The sequence below is a fragment of the Drosophila montana genome, unplaced genomic scaffold, assembly GCF_035044405.1.
Source record: "Drosophila montana isolate Dmon_TW-CO22-7 unplaced genomic scaffold, ASM3504440v1 contig_3733_1, whole genome shotgun sequence".
Classification (NCBI taxonomy): Eukaryota; Metazoa; Arthropoda; class Insecta; order Diptera; family Drosophilidae; genus Drosophila; species Drosophila montana.
In genome coordinates, this window is record NW_026998620.1 from 8338059 (window position 1) to 8365152 (window position 27094).

The window sequence follows — 27094 nt, forward strand, 5'->3', positions numbered from 1 at the left end:
ACATCACAGATTTTACAGATATTGCCAAGAAGCTTCGAACATGTATCCTTGATTCTATATTGCTTAACTAACCGAAACTTAAAAAAATACATCACGCGAAACAATCAAAATCGAACTTGAAACATTTGTTAAAAGAAATTTTTTAAATTTACACCACGATAAACACTTTTAAACCTTTGTGCTCTCTAATTGTACAACCTACTCGTTAAGGTAAATCAATAAAACGAAATAAAAAAAAAATAATCATTTTACGCTCTAAATGAAAGTAAGCAAAACGTTTATGTAACGCAAGATTTTCCTCACCAAATTTTACTATAAATCTATTATGTGTATTGTATATAAAAACAAAAGAAATGCAAAATTATATTGATACTATATATTTAAATGTATTGCGGTTGCAAGAATGAATGAATCCAACAGCAGCTAAGCGACTCCAATTAAACAGAAAAAAAGCAAAAGATTTAATTATAAACAAAGAGAAAAAAAATTATAAACTAAAATATACAGTTTTGATTTTCACGTAAATTCAAAGGCACACAAAGAAGTTGAGCATTCGGCTTGATACGGAAGTACACAGGTGACTTGAAGGTGTGACAAGACGTGAAAATACTTAAAAATTCAAAGAAAATTAAAATATAAAAATAAAAAGAAAATGAAGACATACTATAGAGCATGTGGTAAAATGAAAGAAAGAATTGTGTGTAGAGAGAAAATTTCAAACAATGAAATAAGATGAATATTTGTTATGTTACAAGCATTAATTAATTATTATAATATTAATTATTAAAAATATTTGAGAAATAAATATAAAGTAAAAAATGATTTAAATCATTAAAAACTATACATTTTTTGTATGTGGTGTATTTAAATCAATATAGGCGCTGAGGAGTCACTTCTCCAATCACATAAACATTTTTTTACAATATTGTTAAGTTTAAAAACATATTTTTATTATTACTTATATTATCAAATATTACAAAACACGAATTGTTAAAAACAAAAAAAAAACAAAACATATGAAAACTCAGTTTTAAACATGTTTAATTTGCTTCGCTTCGACACTATTTCATTTAAACTTTAAATTATACTTATTTTAACTGTAATTATTTTTAAAAGTGTCTAGTTGTAAGATCTTAAGTTTATCATACATTAAACATGTTACATTTAATCTTCTATTAATTTTAATTTTGTACTCAAAACTACATTTTATCCTATGTGCTTATGTTTAATTTGACAACGAAATAGAAAATGTCATCAAAAAAGTACCGAATACAGTGTTGTTGTTGTAACTGAGCTAAAATAGCGCATAATAAGTAAGTATTGCAAAAATAACTTGATTAATTCTTTAAATGCTATCTCTGCTCCCTCGCTGAATTTTATTAAAATATTTAATTTTGTTAAAACAATACCCACACGAAGGAAATATTTTTTACTGTTAGTGGAGACAACAACCACTAACAACTCGTTCTCTAGCAAGCAGTTTCTCTGGCGCACTGCTTCGTGAAATCGTTAACTGCTTGTGCGGAACTTAAATTAAATGGTGGATTATCAAGTATCACATAAGCCTGTTTTTAGGATCCACATTAGCATTTTATCTCACATTTTCAGCAACAACAATATCTAGCATCGGATATCCAAAAAATTTCAATTCACATCAAAAATTAGTAATTGCTTAGATGGCCTAGAGAAGTCTTTCTCAAACTGGGCGTTTAGAGGTCTACGGTCATATAAGACTCATAAAATGCACGCTCTATTTGTAAAGTTATTCTAAAGTAATGAATACGACTGAATTGTAAGATAAAAAATGTAAGGGTGCGCTAGACAACATGATGTTTTTAAAGTCAAATAAGTTTGAGAACCTTTGACTTAGAGAGAGCATTATAAGGACTAATTAGCTAGTATATCCCGGCGCATCTATGTCTAGGCCTGAATAGGCCGATAACATATTTACAATGAATCAATTATTAATTTAACAAATTAATAAAAAAAAAACAAAGCGGCCTATAACGCTATACTATATATTTCATATGCATTTCATATATTAATGAAATTACCTCACGTCGCCCGGGTCACGTAAAGAAAGTTGAAAAGTAGCTAAACTATTTATGTAGTATACGCCAATGTCAGTCAGATACAAAACCGCCCAATGTGTCACCATACGTCTATGAATTTGCCAAGCATACGTTACAGTTGACAAAACAAACAAACAAATAAAAAGATAATTATAATTATCACAGCATTTCCTTTTCCATGTCTTTGTTGTTTTTTAATTATTTGTTATGCCTTTTTTCTTTGTGAATAATAACAAATAAAATAAACAAATTGGAAATTAACAATTGCAGCAGCACTTGAACCGGCGACCACTCGCTTGTTGGTGCGGCGCTCAGACTCAAAAGAGTATGACGTGTTCGCAAACACAAAGACCCGTCTTCTTGCACAATTTCGAACCTTAAGAAAGCTTCATTAAACATTTTTGTGCCGTAGCTCTTAAAAGACCGTATATAGCTTAGGCTGTGCGTGGGTCATTCTGTTAGTCATTCTGTCATTCTGACAGGAGAAACTCTAGAGATGCGGATTACATCACCTTGAGAAAGGAGTCTCTGTAACACATGTGTACCCTGAATAAAACACAATTGTTATTTATATTTTATTTATATGTATGTATATATTTTCATTAAATAATGTAACATCGCTTTATTCTTATGCAAAGAACTATTTTGGATTTAGTTAATGCTTTTATAAGTTAAGTTTTATTGTTATCATCGTTATTATTTTGAATAAATAATAATTTTAAGTTGACTTATGTATTTATATGTATTTATCTTTAATGCTGTTTATGCAAACGTATGCTGTTGCTTGTTACTCGGTTTTGTAATACGCACATTATGTATATATGTAATTGTAATGAATTTCCTTTTCATTGTACACTTGCAAAGTACATATATGTATGTAAGTAAGTATATACTTATGTGTAAGTATATGTTGTATGTTAATGTCTATAATAACTTTAGTTCATTTTTTCCTTTACTTTGTGGCAGTGGTAAATCAGAGTATTATCTGGTATTTTCTTTAGCTGTTCTCACGCGCAAGTTGGGTAACAAAATGCACTCGTGTTTGTTTTCATCGTTTGGATTTGGATTAGTTTAGCTGCGCATATTTACATATGTCTGAATGTTAATTAATTTTTATTTTTATAGAAAGATTACTGCTGCGAATTATTTTGATTAATATGTCAATTTGGAATTAGCAAAAAAGCGAAGGAAACTTAAAATCAAAAAATTGAGATCTTTAAATCGCATTTCATTTTAATATTTCAGTTTCTTCGTTCAGTTTTTATGGTGGGTTTCAAAAATCATTTCCAAATACAATGCTTTAGATTTAACTATTCTTTGTATATTGTTGGTTATCCGTTGTATACTTTAATCTTCTACTAGAAAAATTTTCGCTAAAGTTCAACGCCATCTGCCCTTATACGATTCTCAACTATATTGTAGACTATTTTTATTTTTTCTTTCTTATTGTTGCATTTTAGTTATAGTTAGTTAGTTATGTAGCAAAACGCTGGTGGTAATATTTGAATTATTTTCGCTATATTTGACTATTCATTAAGGACTTCGTAATGATTTTTGGATAATGGACTCGCTAGAAAAGGTTTTAAATGAAATAATGTACATTTTGAATGATTCAAATGAAGCTTTCCATTTGGGGATTTTTGAAAACGTTTGTCATTTGATATGAAAACTCTCCGGTTACTTAGGGAGTTCTGTTGTTGTTGTTTTTGTTGTTGCTTGTTTCTGATTCAGTCTTTATAACGAAATTGATTGCTTGGAATTGTAAATTTGTTTGCTGGATTGTTCTTGTTGTTTTTCTTGTGGTTGTGGTTATTCTTGTCTCAGGATGAAAATAGCGTAACTGAAATGCTTAGTAATTGTTAAATATAATGGAGCATGCTCATGATGTGTTACAATTAGTTCTTAAATATGTTTTGCCTTTTTATTTTTGGTTGTATATTATGTTATTCATAACTCGCTAAGCCCTGAGCATTTGGTCTCCATTTGCATGTTAAGTTCGACAAAAGAAATCGTTGCACGAAAGTGCTGCGAATCATTAAAAGTTAATCCCCAAAAATGTGTTAAAGGTTATTGAAGAAGAGTTCTCCCTGGTTTTAAAAAAAAATTATATCGTTAGGCACATTTAATACATACGCACATTATAAACAATTATTTACTTAGGTATATTTACTATCCAACTAATCCAAACTATTGTAAAACTGAGCTCTGTTGTGTGAGTAGTCGCTGTGGGGCACAATACTCAATAAAAGAAAAATAGTTTAAAATATATATTTCAGAGTGCTTTAAAACATGGCTGGGATCTATATATATATATATATATACATATTCATATATATATATATATATATATATATATATATATGAACTACAATAAATATTTCGCTAGCACAGCTGCCTCCTATTCGTTTCTATTTAGTTTTTGTAACTTTTTACTAATATTTATAAGTGTACAATATTGTGCAATACATTTCAATAAATTAGTTCGTTTTTCTGGTAACTAACATTAATTTCATGTGGCTTTCGTGTATTAGTTTTTATCAATTCATATTTGCTCACTAAATGCCTTTAACATATTTGCTTTGTATTTATTCAGCTAACGCTTATTATTATTATTATATATTTTTGTTTAATCGTTTAGGCTAAATTAAATGCATATACAATTTGTATTTGTGGTTGCTTGCCAATCATTTCAGTTTAATTAACTATAGTTGCTGCTTTGCTGCTATTAATTTAGTTATATTTGTTTTTCTTAATGTAAATACTTTTGTTTTAACAATTATTTAATCGCGTGTTACTTGCCAACTTGGTATCCATTACTTCTATAAATGTACGATATGACACAGTGATATATTTCATAACATATTTTAAGAAGTACAAGTATCATTTTCAAGCAAGTTCAAGCCCCAGAGCACGTCCCAAACAATAAACACACGCAGCAGTTCAAACGCCAAAGCCAATCAGCTCACACGTAACAGCCAACATTTCACCACCGCCAGCACCACAACGAACACCACAAACACCACGATTTACTAACACTAACTAGGCCAGCCGGTTACTCTTGGTATCTTATCTAAAGCTCAGCTATAACTAAGAGCCCACAACAATTCGCAAATTAATTTAAATACTAATTTAAATGTTTCTTTTACTTTTTCTTTTTCTTGGTAGAATTCAAGTATAATCTTTGAGTCGTTCGACGATTAAAGCTTTAGTGAATAAATCAAAGTAAATTAAAGTGCTTTGAGTCCACTTCAAATTTATCGATCATGTTGAAAGAAGGCGACAGCACGAGTACCAAAGACCATAAAAATAAATTAACTGCATGCAGACCCCCAGCGAAATGCATTTGGACCCCTACAAATGAATAGCTAGCAATGTTGACAAATTGTTGTTAGCTTAATTGTTGCTTTTAAAAACACTACGCGCTATATATAATAATCAACAATTTACTATACTCGTATATAAAAATTAATTATAGCATCAACTAGGTTTGTTCTTGATGATTTTAACTCTTTGGTTTGATATTACATGTTTAACACTTAAAAAGTTTTGTTTTCTCATCTAGTTTCGTATAAAATAAATGTGACAACAATTAACCGAATATTTTGCTATTTAAAATCTCATGTCTCATCCATCGTACATTTACTTAAAACTTTGTTAATATCAAATAATGCACTGTTTTGGCTTTACGCGTAATAATCTTTTATTTATGATTTGTTAATTGATGCGAATTAGAATCTGAATTGAAATTGTATAGTATATCCTGTTAATTACTGTTCTTGTTCTTGTTGTTGCTGCTAGAAAGTTGTACTTTGATGAAGACGAATGATTATGCTGGTGTTTTATTAGGTAACTAACTTAAGTTTGTCTACCTGTTACATATAGTATATAATATAGACTTATATGTTGTAGGTATGTTTCTGTTTTGCTATTTAATGTACTTTTTTATATGCATTTTCCGTTTTTGTATTCGGTGTCTCTAATTTGTTGGTATTTATATATTTATTGCTTACTAGGCTCCCTGGCTTCCTAAATAAAATAATATTTCACTTTGTTGCACTACATTTTGTTAGCAAAAGCTTAACTTAAGTTACTATGCCTATCACTAGAAACTAACTCTGTAGAACTGACAAACATTGACCGACTAACTGACTAGCTGATTCACTTCATGGCCTCAACGACTGACACAAAAGCACAAGAGTTTTAAAGTACGTTGTGGGTATTTACAGTTTGATAGGATTTGTTATAGTATAATTAGTTTATTATAGTTTTGAGTTTGTTATGCATATCTCTATATTAAAGTATACATATTTACATATGTATATAGACTCGTTTATAAAAAGCTGTTGCTAAAGTATTCAAACAAAATGGCTGTAAAATTTGTAGACTTTCCTTTTGTTATAGTCGCAAGCGTGTTTTAGTTTTGTCACTGTATATGTATGTATATATTTATATATATATATATATAGATTTATGTATATATTTTTATTTGTTTTACTTGTATATTTATGTTTAAGAATATTTAATACCGTATTCTTGTATATTAGTGTGTATATCAGACTTTGTTTCATACAAAAAACTAAGCACATCGATTTGTCAATAAATTCATGTATTAATGTATGTGGTATGTGTGTAAGTGTTTGTGTGAGTGAATGCGATCTGATCGAACAGAAATGAAAATGTAAGCATCCATAGAAAACCTTTTGATAGTACTCAACATATCCTCTGCGGAAGTACACATTTGGTGTGTGTGATGTATGTGTATGTGGTACTCGATACATATATAAATGCATATTCATATTAAGAATTTTGTATATACATATGTATATATATGCATGTTTTCTAAGTATATATGTATAAGAGGCTTAGGGAAACATTTTAGGCAAATATATTTCTCGAAAATGTGTCCAATATTTGATGAAATATTATCATCTTTAATAGTTAAGAGTTTTGGTCGCCTTAAAATAAGCTAACATATGCTTAGAAGTTGTTAGGAGGGATTTTAGGGAGAAAATCGATTATTTGACTAGACAAATATTACTGTTCTTTTGCTTTAAGTTGCTGCGAAAATATTTTTGTATGTTTTCAGCAAATCTATATGCCTTTATAGTTTATATATGAATATGTAAACAAACAAAAAAAGTTAAATGCGCGCTCAACCTTTTATTTACCTAGCTGTTAGGTTAATTTTTATGTTTTAATTTCTTATGTTGTATACGTTGCTTTTCGTTTGAATCGGGTTTAGTTTTTGTTTCGAATACTGTTTGTAAAGGTTATGCCGTAGATTTCAAAATGGCTGCCAACGGATATACTAGTATAAATGCTGCTAAGGCAAAGCTGTTAGCATAACACACAAATGCACACTCACACACACACACACGCACGCGAACACTTAAAGCCTGGCAGCCATTTTGTTTTTTGTTATGTTTTGTATGCGTATTTATTTAAACCGGATTTCCTGCTGTCTTAGTGGATTGCCATTATAATTTGATGTGATCTTAAAAATTCGTTAATCTTTACTTGTTCTTTAAATTGTTCGATTTTGGTATAGCTTTTAAATATTGTTTATCGATATATATTCATATTTTTGCATATTTAGTTTTGTAAATTTGTAAACTGTAAATACTCCAAAAGAACACTTTCAGCGTTTCATATCGATATAGATAATCGCTATCGCCTTTAAACCAAGCCCCCCTATACCGCGGACAAGTACCTGCCCCCACTCACACAAGCCCAGCGCACGCCGCGGGCCACTCACTTGAGATCATCGTATTCATCGCTGCCATTCTTTGAGTCGCCCGACGATTGAAAAGCCGCCACCATTGCGGTACGCTGATGGCTCTTATCCGCGATCGTTGCATGCTTGTCATCGGCAACGTGATGGCTGTTATGGCCATTGTTGCCGCCATTGCTGCTGGGCTTCTCATCGAAGGCATCGAGGAAGGGATTGGTGGCCGCGTACTGAGCGCGATAGGTGCCCAGCGTATGGTAGTTATTGCCACCGTTGGCAAAGGGACGCGAGCTGCTGCTGCCGCCTGTGCTGCTGCTCGTATAAAAATCATAGCTATTGGTGGAGCCAGTCATCGAGCTAACCCCACTGCTGCTGGCTGTGCCACTGCCAGAATGATAAGAAGAGCTGGCGCTAGCGCCAAACAGAGTGGCGCCCGCGCTGCTGCCGTTGGCAGCCCCATTCTTTGGCAGCGTGCCATACAAGTTCATGGCACTGTGGTTGCTGCTGCCATTGGCGTTGCCATTGGTGCTAGCAAAGGGGCTGTTGCTGGAGTGGGCACCATGACCATTGCCATTGCCATTGCCGTTGCCCAAGGCGCTGCTACCGAATAGTGCACTACCAAAACTTCTGTGCTCTGAGCCGGAAGTCGCTTTATTGCTACTGCTGCTGGCTAAGTTTCTAGATTCGTTCGTGTAGGTTGTTGTGGTGCTGGCAACTGTGGTGCCGCCTATATAAGTCTTTGTCTCCGTTTCCGAGGACGACGACGAGGCGAGGCTGTCAAACAGCCGCCTGCCGCTCGACACCAGGGAAGAGGAGTTACTTACCGCGCCTGCCGACTTGCCATCCTTGGCCAGCCTCGACGGCGACGACAATTTGCTGCTGCTGGTTGGATTTTTGCTGGTGTCCGCTGAACTTGGCGATGCTGTCGAAGTCGTATACTTGCTGATCGCACCCGTGGTGGCACTGGGCTTAGCCAAGCAGCTGGTGCTGGAGCTGGGCGTGACCAGCTGGTAGGTGCCCTTTGGCAGGCCATCGCTGCCGCCAGGTGGTGAGGGCGAGTCCGGCGATTTGATCGGTGTAAATTGCACTCGTGGCTCGCGCTTTAAGTATTTAGACATCAGCTGACTGGTGGTCATCGCCTGAGACTGGGCCAGCAGCGCATTGGTAGAGGCCGACGATTTGTACGAGACCAAGTCGTCGGAGTCATCGGAGGAGGTTGTGGGCGCCGATGTTGCAGTGGATCCAGCACTCAGCACAGTTGCCTGGGAGGAGCTGGAGCTTGAGGTGGCGCTCGATTTGTTGCGCATGGCCTTGTACTCATCGTTGGTGCTGAGAGTAGCGTTGCTGGTAGTGAAGGATTTGCCGGGCGTGTAGCTGCCGATGTAGCTGCTCTTCTTACTGTCCAAAGTGCTGCTGGTATATTTAGATGTGTACGAGTCATCGCCGACCAGGTTCTTGGATTGAGATTTGTGCGGTTCGTAGAAGTCAACGCCTTTGCGGATTGTCGAGCTTGCATTGGCCTCCGGGGGCGTAATTTCTTCTATGGGAGCGTCCTTTTGCAAAGGTGGCTTCTTCTGCACAACAGAGTACGGGCTGTGCGTGTCAACAATTTTCACTTGCTTGATGGAAGCGGGCGAAGCACCGCGCTTGATGGTATCAGTGCCTGAATGGGTACAATGGAATTAGATTATTTCATATGCTCAGGCCTGGCCCTACTTACTCTTGCCCGAACCCGAGCCCGACCCCGAGCCGGAGCCCGTCGAGGCTGAGCTACTGCCTGGGGAGGGTGTGCCTGGAAGTGGCAGTGGCGATTGGTCGGGAATTGCCGAGACCGCTGAGCCCGCCAATTGAAAGGGCTGAAAAAGATCACAAAAATGGAAGCAAACACAATACGAGGCAATGGTTATTGCATGGGCATAACATGGCATTTAATATTGGGAGTGGACAAAGGCCCCACTGTGTGTATACTTTGGGGCTGTATCTAGGGTCTGGGTGCATTGTGTTTAACAAAATTTTGAATTTTTGATATCATGTGTTGTGGATAGTGCGTGTGTGCGCGTGTCAAACATACAATAGACATACACTTCTATTCACGGGAATTCAGGAATTCACAAAGGATTTGCAACCGGGTTGCGGCCAATTGATAAACCAATCGTGTTTTAACTTTTAGATGAGATGTTTTGATTAATGGATTAAAGTAAAAGCGAGTGAAGTGTGGGGCATGCAAACAGGGTGCCTTGGAAAATGTGCAATCAACAGAGCAAGATTCAAGTGCAGATACAATAAGGTTGACAAAACGGAAAGTGTATACAATTATAAGTCCTGCTTATCAAAGTTTTCCGTATGCATCCTGCACATTTCATAACAAAATGTTTAGGAAACATATCGCATTCAAGCAGTTTATATTTAAATAAACCTAAATAGTTTCATTATTAACTTGCTACTGCGTACTCTTCTGTGCTCATGGATATTTGTGGGTTGGCATTTGGATTTAACTACATCATTGAAAGAGTTTTACGGGGACTCATTAGTTACTCAGAAGGATATAGTACAGGCGATGATTGATGAACTTTGTACAATGGATTTGTATATGAAGCATTTTATATGGTGTGTTGGCGAATGTAAACATAAGTACAATTGTTATGAATTTACATATTGCATTGGTATTATAGTAGACATGTATGTTCGTTATGTTACATTTTTACCAGTAGTGGGCCAATCATGCTTAACACGCCGTTAACATTAATCACATCGCTCAAATCATCATCATTATTAGCATTGTTTTAATCGTTATCATTATTGTTAAGAGTTGTACAAATATCACAATTACAACGTCGATCAAAATTTGACGGCAAATCAAGAATTACTTTTACAATTACTTTGTTTCAAGAAGCGAAAATCAAATCAACAACACAGAATGCTTTATGTAGATATATAGATTATATAATTGTTCAGTTATTAATCAAATTCTTGAAATATATCCTTGAAATAAATTACGCGATAACAAACGGTCAACAGGAAGAGTTAGAAGAGCAAGAAAGAGCTGTTGAAAGTGTCGCGTGTGTGTGTGTGTGACCGTGTATTTATAAGTATGTATAGCCCAGTAGCCCAGTATGTTTTTTCAGTGTAATAAGAAAATGGAAAAAATATATACTTTAGTGGTACATACTTTAAGCAATCGGACAAACTAGGGAATGTTGAGATAGAAGGAATTAAAAGAACTTTTTTATAAAGAGCCCCTTTGAAAAAAAAGCACATTTGTTTGTTAGTATTAGTGTTGTATTATACTTATGTGTGTTAATACTTATGTGTATTTGGAGTATTTTGTTATTAGTTTTAAGAACTAGTTATTAAGACCTCACTTTGTTGTTTAGACTCTTTGGTTGTTGTTATTGCTATGTTTGTTAGTTGTATTTGTTGTTGTCGTTGTTGTTGTTGTTGTTGTTGTAACTGTTTGTTTACCTGTTGCACCGCTTGTTGCAAGGCTCGATGCGATTGAGCTAACTGACCCACTACTGATTGATACAGATGACTGTTGGCTGTGGCTGAGAGCTGATGATGGCCTTGGGAGAGTATGTTGGTTACCGAAGTGGACGAGCGCAGTAGGTTGCCCGCCGCCATGAGCTGCTGCTGCTGCTGCAGTAGTATTTGCTGTCTGTCCACTGGCAACGCACTGACTTTGCTTCCACGCTGCCCTGTTGACTCGCCGCGCCGACCTGTCTACATAGGACTCTGTATTAATCAATATTAATGTGAACGATCATTTTGTGGCTTGGGACTGGGGCTGATCATGTGTATGTGTATGTGTGTACGCTTGTGTGGTGTGCGTGACAGTCAAAATGTGAACGTTTTCTGTGCCGCCATTAGAAAAGAGACTCGAATAAAGAACAAACTGGGGATGTTGTTGCTTCTGCACATTCAAAGCGGAAAGAAACTCTTGCAAGTGTTTGTTGTGCCACTAGTAAAAACACGCGCCTGTATGTGTGTCTGTGTGTGGGTGTGTGTTTGGGCGTGGGTTTGTTTCTGTCTTGTTGGTGGATACTAGGTAGTGGACATTGGTGTGGATTGCATTATTGACACAGTGATTACGTTACCTGAAGCAACACCCGCCATATTGCTCATGCTGCTGGCAGCAGCCATGCCGCCCATGTGCTGAGCCAGCTGCTGATGCTGCGTCTGCTGCGTTTGCGGCTGAGGCCAGATCTGCAGCAGATATTTGAGAACCGCAATCGGCTGAGCATGATCAATATCGGCGCCAGGCTGCGCACTGGCCGAGTGCAGCATCAGCGGAGGACCCATCACAGTGGCCAGCGCCTGAGCAGACATTTTATTGCGCTCCGCATTTGACACAACCAGCGAAAGATGGTCAAGCAGGAATACCAAGGTGGCCTGTGATTAAAGTTGATAGAATTGTTAGATAATTATCCATTACAAAGAACCAAAGTGATTAGTTAAACTCACCCTATTTGCCCTGGGCAAACAGTCGAGTATGCTAAGCATCAGTTTCGCATTGCCCTCAGGATCATCTGGCAGACAGACAGCTGGGGATTGACATACACTCAAATTAGGCAAAGGATTAACATATTTAAACCTAAGCAGCCTTACCCAAGGCATCGACTGTCATCTGGAAGAGACAGCGTGTAAACAATGGCTCCGGCAGCTCCCTGAGGTAATCCTTGAGCACGCCGGTAATAACATTAATATCAGGAACGTGTTCCGGGCTCAATTCCACAGCGCGGCTATTGCGCTCGAAGGCCTCGCGCAGCAGACGCTTCTTCGTTGCCGATCCGCACAGGCGATACAACCCGATTATATCGAGGCCTCGCCGCTCCACCTCCTCAACGCAGCGTCGCAGCACAATTGGCACTGGTGCACAGCCGGGCGCGTTCTTTGACTCCCTGTTCACCACCGTCTCCAGATCGGCGCCGAACAGTGTCGGATAGCCGGCACGCAAACTGGGCAGCCCGCGACGCTTGTACAGTGCGAGGGGATCTGTGTGCCGCATGCGTATGTAGACAGTGCCGCGAGGCTCCACTTTAAGCGCCAGCTGATGCAGTGGCGATTGCCGCAGCACCGCCGACAGCGATATGGCGCCGCGATAGCACAGCTTATGCCTGTGCTGTGGATCCCAGGAATAGACGAGCACGTCCAGCTGCTTGTTGCCCACCAGATCTAGTTCAAAGGACTCGTCCCAGTCGAACTGCAAATCTCCCGAACGCACCACCGTTCGCGCCTTATGCACGCGATCACACTCGATAACGCAGTAAAGATCTCTAGTCTGTGGGAGTGGTGCTCCACCAGGTGCATGCTGAGCACCCTGTTCTGGAACTGAGCGCAATCCACGACCGGCCAGCAGATGTATCCACAGCATGCCCGAGACGCCGCCAATGTCCACAATTGGCTTATCCAGCTTGTACTTGGCAAACTCTGCCGGATTAATGTCGATCTGGCGATGGGCACGCGGCAATGTTGCGCTCGGTGTGGGCGCGGGACTCTGATGACCGGCTGTACTCATAATACTGCCACTAGGACTGGCTGGACCAGCAGAAAGTTCCAGCAGTTGACGCATGCGTCGTATACTGGGCGAGCGTATGGAACCAGCACCGCCTATGTGCTGCGAGGACATGGAACGCACAGGCAGTGCGGAGATGGGTCGTGTGAGGCCCATATTACGATCCAGCGTGCCAGCGCCGAGTATGCCCGTCCTGCTGGAGTAAATGCTCTCGGTCTGGAACGATAATGAACTGGATTAATAAAGGAGTTTCAAGCCTTTCATTCAATTAACATACGTTCCGCAGGGCATCATGAATGTTCTCCGCACTGCAGGAGAAGCGATGCGACCGCGGCTGGGCGAACATATCCCTAGTCATACGCATTTGCTCCGCAATCGCGGAGCTACTGGGCGCCCGCCGTAGCCACGCACGATACTCGTCCGCCGTAAAGATAGAGGGGCCGGGGCTAGCTGTAATGCGTTGTCGCAGATCGCGTCCGCGTCGCGCATCATACTCGGGCGCCGAAATATTGCCATCGTTCTCATCCAGAATGCGATCTCCCATGCGCGCACGGATGCCCTGTAACCTAACGCCCGGTCGCTCCCTGGGCAGTGAGTTAAATTTATTAAGATCTGTGGTGCCGGCCAACATAGCAGCTGCCGCTGCAGCTGCTCCACTACCCACGCCTCCTGCGCCGCGTGGCATACTGCCTATGGCGGGTCGGTTATAGTAATAGTAACTAGGACGAGGTCCAATGGTGGCTTCGGTATCGCTGGAGTAGTCCAGATTGGGCCGCGAACGACGGGTCAGTGATTGCGGACCCGCTGCCGGCGGCCCATACTTTGGAACACCACCACGTTGCTGCTCATAACGCCCATAGCGACCCAGAGTGCCTCCAACGCCAACAGGCATTGGGGCGCCCGTTCCGGGTTTCAAGCTGGAACGCAGCAAGGAGTGGCGGCCCAATGAGTTGGAGTAATCCGCGTATTCGACTCGCGGCAAATGCTGATCTGAGCCAGAGCGCGGAAAACGTGCATGTTGCTGAGCCAAGCCCACATTGCCTGTGCCCGTGGACATGCGTCGCGAGGGACCTAGCGGCTGGCCAGGTGCGCCTGGGTAGAATGCGTGCACCTTTTCGGCCAGGCTTTCCAGTGTGCCAGCGTTCTGATAGTAAGCGTGTGAAGGCGCAAAGGCATGCCCCTTGGTGGGCTGCTCCGTAATGACCGAGGATGGTGGCGGTGGTGCTTTGTAGCCCCAGTTTGGGGGTTCGCCCATGGCGTTAACGCCAGCCCGTGTATTGTAGTACATGTCCAGCTGCTCGGACTGCGGGCTGTAGTTGTTAAGGCCCAGACCCAGTCTGGACCGCGACTCGGTCATCTCGCGACCATCGCCTACAAGCGAACAAAGGAGAAAGAGAGAAGGAACACCGATTAGCATTTTAAACGCGGCGCTCACTTTAAACTACCTGTACGTCTTTCACGTGATGAACGCGGGCGCGGCATTCGATCCGTTTCGTCCAGGTCCTCGTCTCTGAGATCACGCTTGATAACCACCACCGGCGGCGGTTTCTGTTCTGGTCTCGACAGTGTTGGCGGACCCGGCGAACCAGCTCCACGGTTACCCCGCCTCTGCCGTATGGCCAGCACCAGACGCCGAGGAATTGACATGATGATGACGACATCATCGAGCGACATATGTGTGACATCAACCAAATTGACGGCCAGGATTTCGTCGCCCACCTGCATAACAGAATTTGTGGCACAAAACCAATCGGCTAAATTAGCATTCTAAATAATTCCTCCATATTTATGTATTTATGTATGAGCACTTCATATACAGAGCAACAAATAAGAGAAATAAAGCTCCCTTTTTTTTTACTTAAGGCAGATATAAGCCACAAGACTGGACAAATTTGCCATGCCACTATTTTGTTTTTCATCAACCTGTCGAGCTTTAGGGATCTACATAATATGTATGTCGACATCTGTTTCATATATTTAAAACAATCACCGAAATGAAGCGTGCTGACTAATTTTACTTGTACTACTAACCTCTTATTAATATATAATTGAACTTGTGTTTCCCTCATATCGGAACTAACGCATAGACTATGGCATAAATCCAATTATATTCTCCAGAGTCCATAAAAAACTTTACTTCAAATCATCAACACAAACATTAAACTAGTCAGGCTAAAAATGTCAAAACCTAATACTTGAACATATTTTCATAAGTCGAAACGTCATATTGAATAGCTTTAATACTTCGTTTTAAAAAAAATAAATATTAAACCGAAAATGTTAAAAGTTACAAAATCGACTAGCAAAGCGGTGGCAAAGGATTTTAAGAGTGGTGACCACCTAAACGGGCCTGATGATCCGAATTTCAATGACTACGGCTTCGTCTCGCCAGAGACAGATGACTTATACCGTAAGTATATGGAAAAGGCGCCCGCGCCACGTCAACTACCAAAGTTGCACACTGCCCCCGCGAAGATGGCTAAATCCATGACCCCCCGGAGTAAGCCAGCCAAGGAGGCTAATAGGGCAGGTGCCTATAGCACATCAAAAACGATCTATGATCCGGAAGAGGAGCGTAAGTTACGAGAGGAGTCGCAACCGAAGCCCAAGCATAAACGAGCGCCACAACCAGCGCCCATGGACTTTCAAGCGCTGCTGCAACTTGCCGAGAAAAAACAGCACGAGCCAATTAAAATCGCCACACCTCCAATCAAACGGCCATCCAGTCGTTTGCTGACAGCAAAGGAGAAACTTGAGCTGGAGGATCGAGCCCAGCGTCAACGTGAACGTAAACGCCAGACAGAACTTCAGTCCAAGGCATCGCAAAAGCCGCTGGGAGCCGGTCAGCCCACTAGCTTAATTGCAGCAGAATCGAATAATATTGAAAGTACGGCTACATGCACCAAAACCAGCGGAAGAATAAAGCCGTTAGGCAAGAACACAACAAGCGGAAACAACCAAACAGCTGCAGTTGTATCCTCAATTCCAGTTACATCTGCATTCCTGCAGGCAGCAGCTGCCAGGCGGGCGGTCAATCCCGACGGCAGCCTCAATAAAATTGCCCTCGAGCTGAAACTAGATAATAAGCAACAAAATTCGAACGAGGATGAAACTGATTACGACTCGGATCTGAATGATTTTATCGATGACAGCGAATGCCAGGAGGACATATCATCCTACATACGCAACATATTTGGCTATGATAAGCGCAAGTATCGCGACGGTGACTTGGATGATAGACGCATGGAATCAAGCTTTGCTCAGGTAGAGCACGAGGAGCTGATAAGCAAAAAACTAGGCTTTCAGGAGGACTTGGAGGATATGCGTATGGAGGTACTGCACAAAAAAATGAAAATTGCCAAAAGTATTAAGAGCTAAAACCAACTGCAAGTTATACAATAAATATGATTAACCCGTAGTTAGCATAAACACAGATTCTTACCCTTAAGCAGCCGCTGTTGTAGACTGCCGACTCGAGGGCAATGCGGGATATGAAGACGCCATCGGTGCGATCGGCGCCGTTGCCCTCACGTATATACAGGCCGAGTGTTTGGCCAGGCCGTTTCACAATCTCCACCAGTTGCACGGTGTGCCGGCCATCGGCCTTGTTCATCAGCTTATGTGCCGCATCCACAGCCTGTTTGCTGCCCATGGAGCGTGGCTCCAAGATGCGCACAATCATCTCGCCGCGCCGTTCCACTGCCTCCAGCGCTGCAGCGGTATTCGGATCATGATCGTTCTCAACGGCTTCTATCTGTCGAAAGATCTCCGAGCTGATACCGCTGACCTTGCGAAAGTCGCCTTGGAGCAGCACCGGATCCTTAACGCCGCCAGAGCCGTTTGTATTGCCGCTTTGGCCGCGGTTCTGGTGCTGGTTACCATGCTGCTGTTGCTGCTGCTGCTGCTGGTTGGCATGGTGGTGCTGCTGCTGCTGGTTGCCCATGCCGGGCTGCTGATTGGCGGGCAGCGGGCCGGGCGGTGCACGGCCCGGACTGGCGGTAACATCAGGAACTGATCTTCCATTTTCCTGCAAAGCAAACAAAGAAAGTTTTCCATTTAGTTGTCATGCTGCTAATTTATGCACAGAGCTTAATTCAAATGCGAGTCCAAAGTGCAACGCGTCGTAGCATAAATTAGGCAAATTGTTGTTGCTGCTGGGACAACCAACAGCTGCCGCTGCTAGTTGCTAGTCGCTGCACGCCCGAAAGGACACGCCCACTTAAGCGCCGCTAAAAGATTTTGCTTTGCATTCATTAAGCCAATTTTGCAGTCGCTGCTTTGTTAAGACTACAAGTGCTCGGCGAACTGCAGCGTTGGCGAGCTTCAATCAAACTCACGACTCTTATCGTTGACATTTTGGCCAAATTGCGCAAGACTTGGCCCACAAACTATGCAATAATTATTTCGTTACGTAGTTGAATTTTTCCCTTACTGCTTTTGTGGACATTCCACGCCACACCAGCTGCAATTTCTGTCACTGTCACGTCACACTGAACTTCTCGTGTGCAGGCGACAAGAGCTGGCCAGCGGAGGTCGATTGGAGAGTCATGCAAAGAGAACTACGAGGCAACTGTACCGAGCAGAACTGTAGCCAGGCGGGCACGTGATGTTGATGATGTCACACGCCAGCAACAACAACTATGTACAACTTTGATTTTCAGGGAACGACTAAGATTGGCTCTGGGTTTGCGGTAACAAATGAAAATGCACTTTAAATGAAGTTGCAGCTGCCATCCACAGCACACAACGAAGTTTTTAATGGATTAATGCCGGGGCGGCCACGAGGGCAGTAAAAGGGCAAGCAACCCAATGTTGACCGTGGGCAGCTCGCCCGCAGGCAAATCTCGGCAACACACTCTGGGCCAGCACCAGTCAAGTGTACACTTGAGTCTTTCGCTGCGGTGTGCCCACAGGCAACAACAAAAATTCTTTGAAATTACCAAAGTTTGACATATGTTGGCTCTGCCTCTAGTTCTAGTTACTGTCTAAGCTGCGCATCCACACAGCTTCACTCTCATTTTTGCTGTTATTGTTGTTCTTGTTACTGTGTGTTGATGTTGTGCAACTTTGACAAAGTTTTGCAGCTGTCGCTAAAGTTTTGTACTCAAACGCCATTTGGACTTGCTCATTCTCTTAGCTAAATGGGCATTATTCTATATACATATTCGTAGAGCCCTCGGGCTCTGTATATATTTTGTATATTTCTCAAGTTTTCGGTAGCTGACATTAAACTATTTAAGTCCGTTTACTTGAATGCTATTTCACTGTTTCCTTTCTTTTTTCCCCCACCTCTGACTCAGTGTCTTGTTTGTGGCATTGCAAATGCATAACCAAATATAAGTACTCGTAAATAATGCACAATGCTCGGGGCATTATTAACACACTTAAAGTTCTCGTTTCTGCTGTGCCCGCCTAGTTGCGTGCGGGCTAAGAACTGGGCGTAGCACAACCCATTGTGCTGGGCAGAATAAGTGTATTCAAAAATTGCCAGGCCACGGTGCAAGTGGCGTTAATGTTGTTGTTAGGCCCCAAAAAGTCCTTGTATATGTATATACATACTTTCAGCTGAACGTGTGTGTATTTTTCTACGTGTGAGTGTGTGCATCGCGTGCCCGGGGCTTGGTCAGCACAAAATGGACACATGAAGTGCCAAAGGCAGCTCTGTGGTGTATGTGTGTGTGTGTGCAGGCCGTCAGCGTGAAAATATGCAACAGACTCTCTGGCACACATCATGGATTCTGCCAACCGGTGTGGATATGTCAAGTTCAGCGTAATCATTTTTACGGTAAACTCTCTGTCACGTGTCCCTTTTGCATTCAATTATTCATTGCCCGAATAGTGCTTTGCGCTGTCTGTTGCATAACTGCAAGCGCTGTGGCAAGCATTAATTACTTAAACCGCATCGAGCGGCTAATTACGAGTGGTAAACGCATAGTTTGTTAACCGGCAAATCCAATAAGTTTAAGTAGTGGCTAACAGCATGACTAAGTCGTTGCCACTGCGAAAATGGAGCGCAAAATAGTCTCTTCAAGCCTTTCCCCCACCACCCAAGCCCCCCTTCCTCCTGCTTATGCCAAGCATTGCAAATATGTATAGAGGCACACATGTGAGTCATGCCAGCCTCACCAGACTTTTAAAACTCACTTAAACTTCATGACGTTGTCATTGCGCTTAGTCAGCAGCAGCAGCAGCTACTTGTAGACCCCTTCTCCTACTCCAAATGGCCAGCCAGCCTTTGTGTTCTGCGTCATGTGCGACGACCTAATTGAAAATATGCATAGATGCATGGCTATGTGTGGGTGTGGGTGTGTGAGTGTATTTGCAGCTCTATAAGAGCTGTTAAATATTGATGATTTCTGGCAATTACTTTCAAGAGAATATACAGGTACAGACCAGGGGACTTGCGGCGGCATTCGGCGTGCTGGCCATCAAGGAAGTTGCGTGACTTCACAAAATCAATAAAATCATCAAAAGCTTCAAACGGAAATTGAGTCAAATTGTAATTATGCCCGCCAAGACGCCATTAACAGTCATTGTATGTGTGTGGGTGTGTGTATGTCTATGTGCATATTTGTATACCCTGTAGCCATAAAAAATGCGTAAACTCGGTATATCGTTGATGTGTAAATATGTGTAACGGGCAAAAAGACTCATATGTGACCACATAGAGTATCTAAATAGAACAGCAAACATAAAAGTTAAATAGCATTGAATTTCCAATAGTGTGAGCCATATTTTATGACAGCGTGATGCTTAAAGCCAATATAATTATATTTACGAAGGCTACAGGGTATTTTGTAGTCGAATGTGCGCGTTCTTACTTGCTCGGACATACTGTTAACAGCAAAAGGCAATATGGGCCAGCAGATACATTAAAATCGAAACTAAGCCAAGTCCCTAATCACTCGCATCGCTTGTAGCTTAGGTGGGTCATTTGGGCCGCTTGTTTTCAATAATTGACCAGCCGTAATTGTAACTTGGCCAAAACAATCAAGTCTCGCTTAGATCCCTTCATGCAGCAATGGTTACTTTGCTTCTGATCCACTCGATTTTACATCTGTCACCTTATCTCCAAGACGCCCAAACGGCTCAGTCCATTGTGTCTGCCTACTTGATTGATTGTCAGACTCATTGATTGATTGCTTAAGTGTGTGTGTCTGTGTGATTTGACACATACAGCATTTAGGTTCCTTTTGTTTTTGCATTTTGGCCACTGCTCAACTGACGCAGACTGGATTGAATAATTGCTTTGCTTCGGCTATGTGTATTTATTTTATTGTTTTCATTCACATTTAATTAATACAATTTTCGGGTGGGACAGTCATGGCCTAATCCCTGCCAATACATGCCAAGTCATGTTATTTGTCTAATGGCCCTCAATTTGATAGCATCGGAAAATGTCTAATGGTATCATATTAAGAGTCAAAGCTGTCATTTGATACCCAACTAACCTTGATATTAGACAAAAGGCTGTAGAAAGTTATTTACTTAGATTTGTCCAATATCTAATTTGTAGCAGTATTTTTAGATGTACGTCTACTAAGAAGTGAACATTTTATTGAAAGTTGTGCTCTACCATTTTAGAATGTTTGCTTAGCTTATGCACGTATATTTGCAAATGTTGATAAACTCAAATGAAATTCAGCAACAGTCAAAAAACTATTTGCAAGAAAAATGAATAATATAATATGTTTATATGCGGGCTTCAATGTAGAGATGTAGGCTACCGTAGGATACAAATATTTGACATTGCATAGCCACGCCTGCGATGTCTATAGTTATGTATAATAGGTATACATTATAACTACGAGATAGTAGTTTTTATTAAAAGAGAACTATTTATATGTATTCTGTTCTACTGTATCGGCGGGCTAGATTGTTCTGTTTGTTTTAAAGAGAACAGTACGTGTTGAGTCCTGCGTGTTCGTATCACAAAGCACAAAGCACCCACCGACTCTACGAAAGGCTAAACGAAATATTAATAATTATAGGATGCTCGTGCTTACTGCGGTAAAAGCCATACACACGGCAAATTTTGGTCAATTTCATGTCAACTGTCTCGGAATTTCAGCAATTCACTGACGACAATGCATTGCCAGTCCGAACTGTGGATTTTGCTTCGTTAATAATGGTTGTCAGTTACAGCTGCACCAGTGACCAAATGTATGTGGTCCTCTGTGTAAGGACACGCAAGAGACAACGACAATTGAGACAGTGGTGACTGAAATTATTGTCCTGGCTCAAGTTGTGTTAACCACAAATTAAGGCAAACAAAGCAGCAACTACAATATCAGCAGCATGGACAGCTGAGACAGCCTCATTGTATCGTGCTTTATTTGCCTGTGTGTGTAATTACCCCAAGATATACATGCCGTATACTTGATTTATTGATTAAATTTAAATTTTACCAGCTGGCAAACGACAGGACGGTAAACAGAACGAAATTTGAGGGACACGTTATGTAATTTAGCGCAAGGGACAATGCAGAAAATCAATTTCTGCCCGGGTGCCAGTAAATTTCAACGTCTGATGACAGAGCTTAGTGTCAAAATTCCGGTCAGCAGGCAAAAAAAATAAATAAAAACAGCTCCCAAGTTAAACAGAAAATGTGAAATATGTGGACATCGTGCCAAGAATTTACACTCTTACTGCCAGAAAGGTTAGCTACTATCTGTGGAGAGGCTGATAGCCTGCTGACTTGGCTGGAGCAGCTAAAACACAAACTGCGTTTTTCCATTAAGCTGCCAACTAAGTGAAGCAATTAATATACTCTATATGTAAGAGTTAATGATGCCGAGGGGATTGATTGACTTGACTTCGCCTGCTCCACACTTGAGCAGCCTGCTTTACAGTCGATGCACTATCATGCATCCAGAGCCTGGGGTGTTCATTAACATGCCACACAGCCACGCCTATGCTGCCGCCCCCAGGCTGTCAGTGCTAAATTTAATTATGCAGCCAAATGGGCGTGTGTAAAAGTGTGTGTGCCAGCTTGTCAAATGAGAAGCGACCAGAAAAACAAGCCGGGCAGGCCCTGCCATTATCTGTGCAAATATTTTGCAGGGCAGGCGGCTGTCGGTTGGAGGCTTAATGAAATTTTATTTCAATATTTGAAGTGCGCTTCAAATAAGCGGGGGCACCGAACTCTTAAGTAGCTGCCAAAGTTGCCAAAGTTGCAAAAAAAATACAAGAAGTGCGCCAAAAGGGCCAAACATAAAACCTCCATTCAGTCTGCCTGCAACTAAAGAGTCTGTATCCGCTTTATTCAATTTTTTTAAACTTTCCACCATGGCATATTTTATATTTTTTAAATCTTCAGGCGCAAAAAAATTTGTTTAACTGGCTGATAAAGCACTGATCTATAAAAAATGCAATTTTATTTATATTACGCAAATTTTGTTTATGCATTCATCCACATAAATAGCACATAAATTGTTGATGCAAACAAAAAATTACAAAGGATACAAAATCGTTCAGAGTGCCTCACGTCAAAGCGCAAGCAGCGGGAAAAACAACACACGGCTGGGGACAGCTGCGGAGGCGGATCAGGGAGTCACAAGTGGAAAATAGTCGCAGCTCAAAGTGCGCGTGCATAAAAAAAAGCACCAGGAAAAACAATATTTGCATAAAACACACACACACACACACACACACACACACAAATATATAAATAAATAAATATTAAAGAGAAATAAAAAATGGCATGCAAATTTGTTGGCGAGTTTATTTGATGTGAAGGTTGGTTGCCTTGGCCCGGCTGCCTGACAGGATGTGCGTATTTTATGCAACGTCATGACGTACCGAAGCAGTCGAACTTGTAGTTGGAGCGGAGCTTGGGAATTTTACATTATCTTTTCATCTACTTTGTTATATCAAATGCCATGTTTTAATAATAATTCCTTTAGATGCTTTGTTTAATGCGAAATAACGGGCATTTGCTTGTCATGCACGGACCTTTACCTACTCAAAATCCATTTGATTTGTTTTTGAAATGTTTTTAATCAAATTGTTGCCATTGTACAATTTTCTGTCAAATGAAATAATGTAAGTGAGGGCATTCTAGCTTATCTTCTCTTACAAACTTTGCATGCCTTTTCATAAAACTCTGCGGCTTTTTTGAGTTTGAAAACCCCAAACCATAAAAGCTGAAAGTTTTTTATTGTGGTTGCAGCCAAAGAACCTGGGAGTTTCTTTTTCACACTGCATATTATAATGCAACGCCCATCGCAACCACAAAAACGACAAACGAGCTGCAGGAGCAAAGCGTGAACAAAGCAAAACATGCACAAAAAAAATCTTTTGATAATCCTCAGCGCAAATCTCGAGTTTTCTGACGGTATAAAATAACGAGTTGGCAATGCAATTGCTCGACTGGGGCATACTCTAGGTAAAAGAGATTCAAGAAATTTGCGATTAATTTTAATGATGAACAAGAACAAAAACTTTTAATTTAAATATGGTGCCTTAGAATGCGATGCAAGAATGCGTTGCGAATTCCAATTGCCAGCGATTGCATCTTTCGACCCACCAGTTTTCCCAAAAGAATATTTAACTCAATTATCGCGCTATAGAGACACCAAAAAGTCAAGTAACTTTTCGTATACACTTAACCATTATATAGAGTATGCAACATTTCTTGACAATTTTTTTGAGAAATGTTGATGGCTGTTGCGATAAGCTTTTTGCAAATCATTTTAATGCCAAGAGAGTTGCGAGGCAATATCATTAGTTAATTTGTTATTAATAAATAAGTTGCTGGAATCAAATTTACTTAAGAGAGTGGCAGGGGGAGACTCACCTTGCGGCCGCTGCTTCTGGTGAGGAAACATCCTGTCGTAGCCCTTTCGCACATTAATTTTGCTGCAGCCAGCTTTACTGTTCCCACGCAAATGTCAAAATGTGAGCAAAAAAATGTCTGACAAGGCAGACTTAGCAGGACCTATATATATATATATACTATGCGCTGCACACACACACACACACACATACACACACTCACCCTCGCACGCACCCACACACGTACATAGCCCACCCGGGGCTGAGTTTCTAATTTAAATGATAGTTTTTGCCCCCAGCTCGAGGCGTCGCTGTATTAGAATTCGTTTTTGTTTGTTTCGAAGTTAATTTATTTTTTCGTTTTCCTAGTTCGTGTTGTGCAATTTTTACTTATTTTTTTTTTAGTTGTTGTTGTTGTTGTTTTTGTTTCGTTGTTGTTGCTCCTTTTGTTCGGTGGTAACTTGTACTTAAGTTATAATTTGATACGTTTTTGTTGCTTGCCACACACGTCTTATGGCTTAATTCGAATTTTGTTGTTTCATTCGATTCGCCTTGCCTCGCTTCGCTTGGCTTCGGTTCGGTTCGTTTCATTTGATTTCGTTTGGGTTATTCGTTTTATCCGTTTTCGACGGCGATTCTGTTTTATAAGCACACAAAGCTGTGATAACTGTATCTATTCTAGAGTGTCGTTCTGTGTATGTGTGTAAATGTGAGTGCATGTGATTTCCTTTTGCCTGCCTTTTGTTGCCAGGCCGAGATATTTATGTTTGCCTTTCACGCTTCACTGCCAGCTCAACGGCTCCCACGGTCTTCAGGTTGGCAAACGGTTTGAAAATTTCTACAAAATTGATTTAAATAGCGCTCGAAGTGAACTTTGCTTCCCTCCCTCTCCCACGCACATACACAAACACACACATAACTACCTCTCAGAAGCCGTCACTGGCATGTGATTTACGTTAAGCATACGCCCAATGGGCAAAGCGCTTTCAGCTCCTTTAAAAGAAAGCAACAATGAAAACAGTGTCTTCCACGTGAGCGTTGGCATTTGAAAGTTCGCGTAAATAATTTGGTCTGCACGCGTAAAAAATTTCATTAATACAAAAGGTATTAAATTCAAACAGGGAGCGGAAAAGTTGCACGATACCTTAGAACACAGACCCCGCGCTACGGCAAAACTTAGCTGAACTCCTTTCTATTATTTATGGGGTAGAATGAAAAAATGCTTCCAAGCAATTAAACTGGAAGGCTAAATACAAAATGTGGCAATAAGAAACACTGCATGGAATTAAGCAGCTGCACGAAAACTTAAAAGAATTGTGGGCCTAAGCCAGATTAATTACATTTTGTTGCCAATTTAGGGCGAAACTTTGTGAGTAAATTTCATTAAAAATTCTATATTTGGGGTGCCCATTGCCACTGGGTTAGGGGATAATAATTAATAATTAATTAATAATTAATTCAAATGCATTAACCGCAATTATTGACTATGGGTTAAATATTTATTTTCTTTGCAAGTCAACAAATTTATTTTTCTCTTAAATAAACTTTCTCTTGAAACTTGAAAAAGGTAATATTTATTAATGCAAATCATTCTCTGGAATCAAAATGAAAAGCAGAAAAACAAACGGCTTTCGGATAAATCAACTTGATTTACCTATAGGACGCCCTCTGATGGATATATTTATTTTTTTTACCAGTTATACACATTTATTCAGTCAGCATGAAAGCCCCTATTATAAATAATTCCATCTTTCATGTAAATTAGTGCCGTTGCTAACTTTGGAAGTAGCTATACAAATTATTTATAAACTTCAAACTCTTTTGATTTTCGGCGCATTGAGAGAGCTCTTAAATACTATAACTCTCCCGCCCTAAATTAAGCCTTTGATTACTCAAAGCAAAGTCAATGAGACCAGTAGGGTTCAATAGGCTATGATAATGGTTTGTTTCATTAACTTATATGACCACTTCACAATAAATATATTCATAAACACAGCCGTTAGCTCCTGTTCCATTTCTCGGGAGACTGTTTGCCAATTCAAACGCACGCCAATAGAGTTAAACGAACGAGACTCCCAATTTGAGTGGGTGCTGCGGGGAAGTTGCGTGGTAACTGTGGGCAATGTAGAGGTTATTCCATTTTAGCTGCTGCTGCTGCTGGCAGACGTGCTAAGACTGTCATGGCAGTAGCTGAGAATTCCAAAAATTACATTTTGCCACTTTTGCAGACAAAAGAAGAAGCTCAAAGGCAACGCGCTGTGTGGGCGACACCGCGTATACGCAATAACGCTGGCTGACGAGTCTGAGGGCTCGTGGTGTAGCGTTGTCGAAGATAATGGCTGCTTTGGGGCCTAACGCTGACACTGCATGGCTGGCAGTCGTCGGGCTGTTGAACCTTCAGTGTGTGCGTCTGCCCCGCCATGCGCCTTTGTGTATGTATGTATGTATGTATATATTGATGTGTATGTGTGCGTGCGTGAGTAGGCGTTGGAGGCGTAAGCGCGCGCATTTAGCAATAGAAATTTTCTGTATTTGGGACAGTCTAACATGGAGCGGGGCTTACCCAAACCTGATGCCTTGGGCATCGCTCCCGTCAGCATGTGCCCCATGTCAAATGCAAAAATGATGATGAGTATTCTTCCGGTTTGCAAACAACATTGCGTATATGCTGCGTTGTCTAACAGTAAATTGTCTGCATGTAATGCGTTTATTTTATTATAAATTTCATGAGATTTGTGTAAGCACGCGTGCTAAGCGGACCTAAGCGCCCAAATGCGTTGCGTCTCGTCTCGGCTTACCCAATGTACAAGCTTTCTTATTTAGCTATATGTATTGCTGTTTATTAAAAGCGCTTCTAAAAATATACATATTTAGGCATGTATTCGTGTGTATGTGTATTCCCTAAAACATTTAATTGACTGGCGTTTTGCTACTATACACTATGTATTGATCGACCGCCCCTCGAAGCAATTTAATGCAGCATTAAACTTTTATTGGCAATTTCAT

The 27094-nt window shown here is 40.7% G+C and overlaps 1 protein-coding gene across 9 annotated transcripts in view; it reads right to left on the reverse strand.

Moving 5' to 3' along the window:
• Positions 1-6827: 6827 nt before the first annotated feature.
• RhoGAP100F (Rho GTPase activating protein at 100F) overlaps positions 6828-27094 on the reverse strand; it is a 36207-nt gene continuing 15940 nt past the window's right edge. Inside the window, exons 1-10 of one of the 9 annotated variants that reach the window (XM_064693683.1) lie at positions 24111-24256; positions 16755-17339; positions 14764-15031; positions 13590-14683; positions 12406-13528; positions 12262-12341; positions 11895-12189; positions 11263-11516; positions 9521-9656; positions 6828-9463 (exon numbers count right to left, since the gene is read on the reverse strand). In XM_064693683.1, the coding sequence (XP_064549753.1) occupies positions 7824-9463; positions 9521-9656; positions 11263-11516; positions 11895-12189; positions 12262-12341; positions 12406-13528; positions 13590-14683; positions 14764-15031; positions 16755-17339; positions 24111-24164 (5529 nt within the window). In that variant the 5' untranslated portion in view covers positions 24165-24256 and the 3' untranslated portion in view covers positions 6828-7823. Of the gene's footprint in view, positions 9464-9520; positions 9657-11262; positions 11521-11894; positions 12190-12261; positions 12342-12405; positions 13529-13589; positions 14684-14757; positions 15032-16754; positions 17340-24110; positions 24257-27094 lie in introns of those variants that run through there. The other 8 variants (XM_064693682.1, XM_064693681.1, XM_064693684.1 and 5 more) reach the window with 8 other exon arrangements.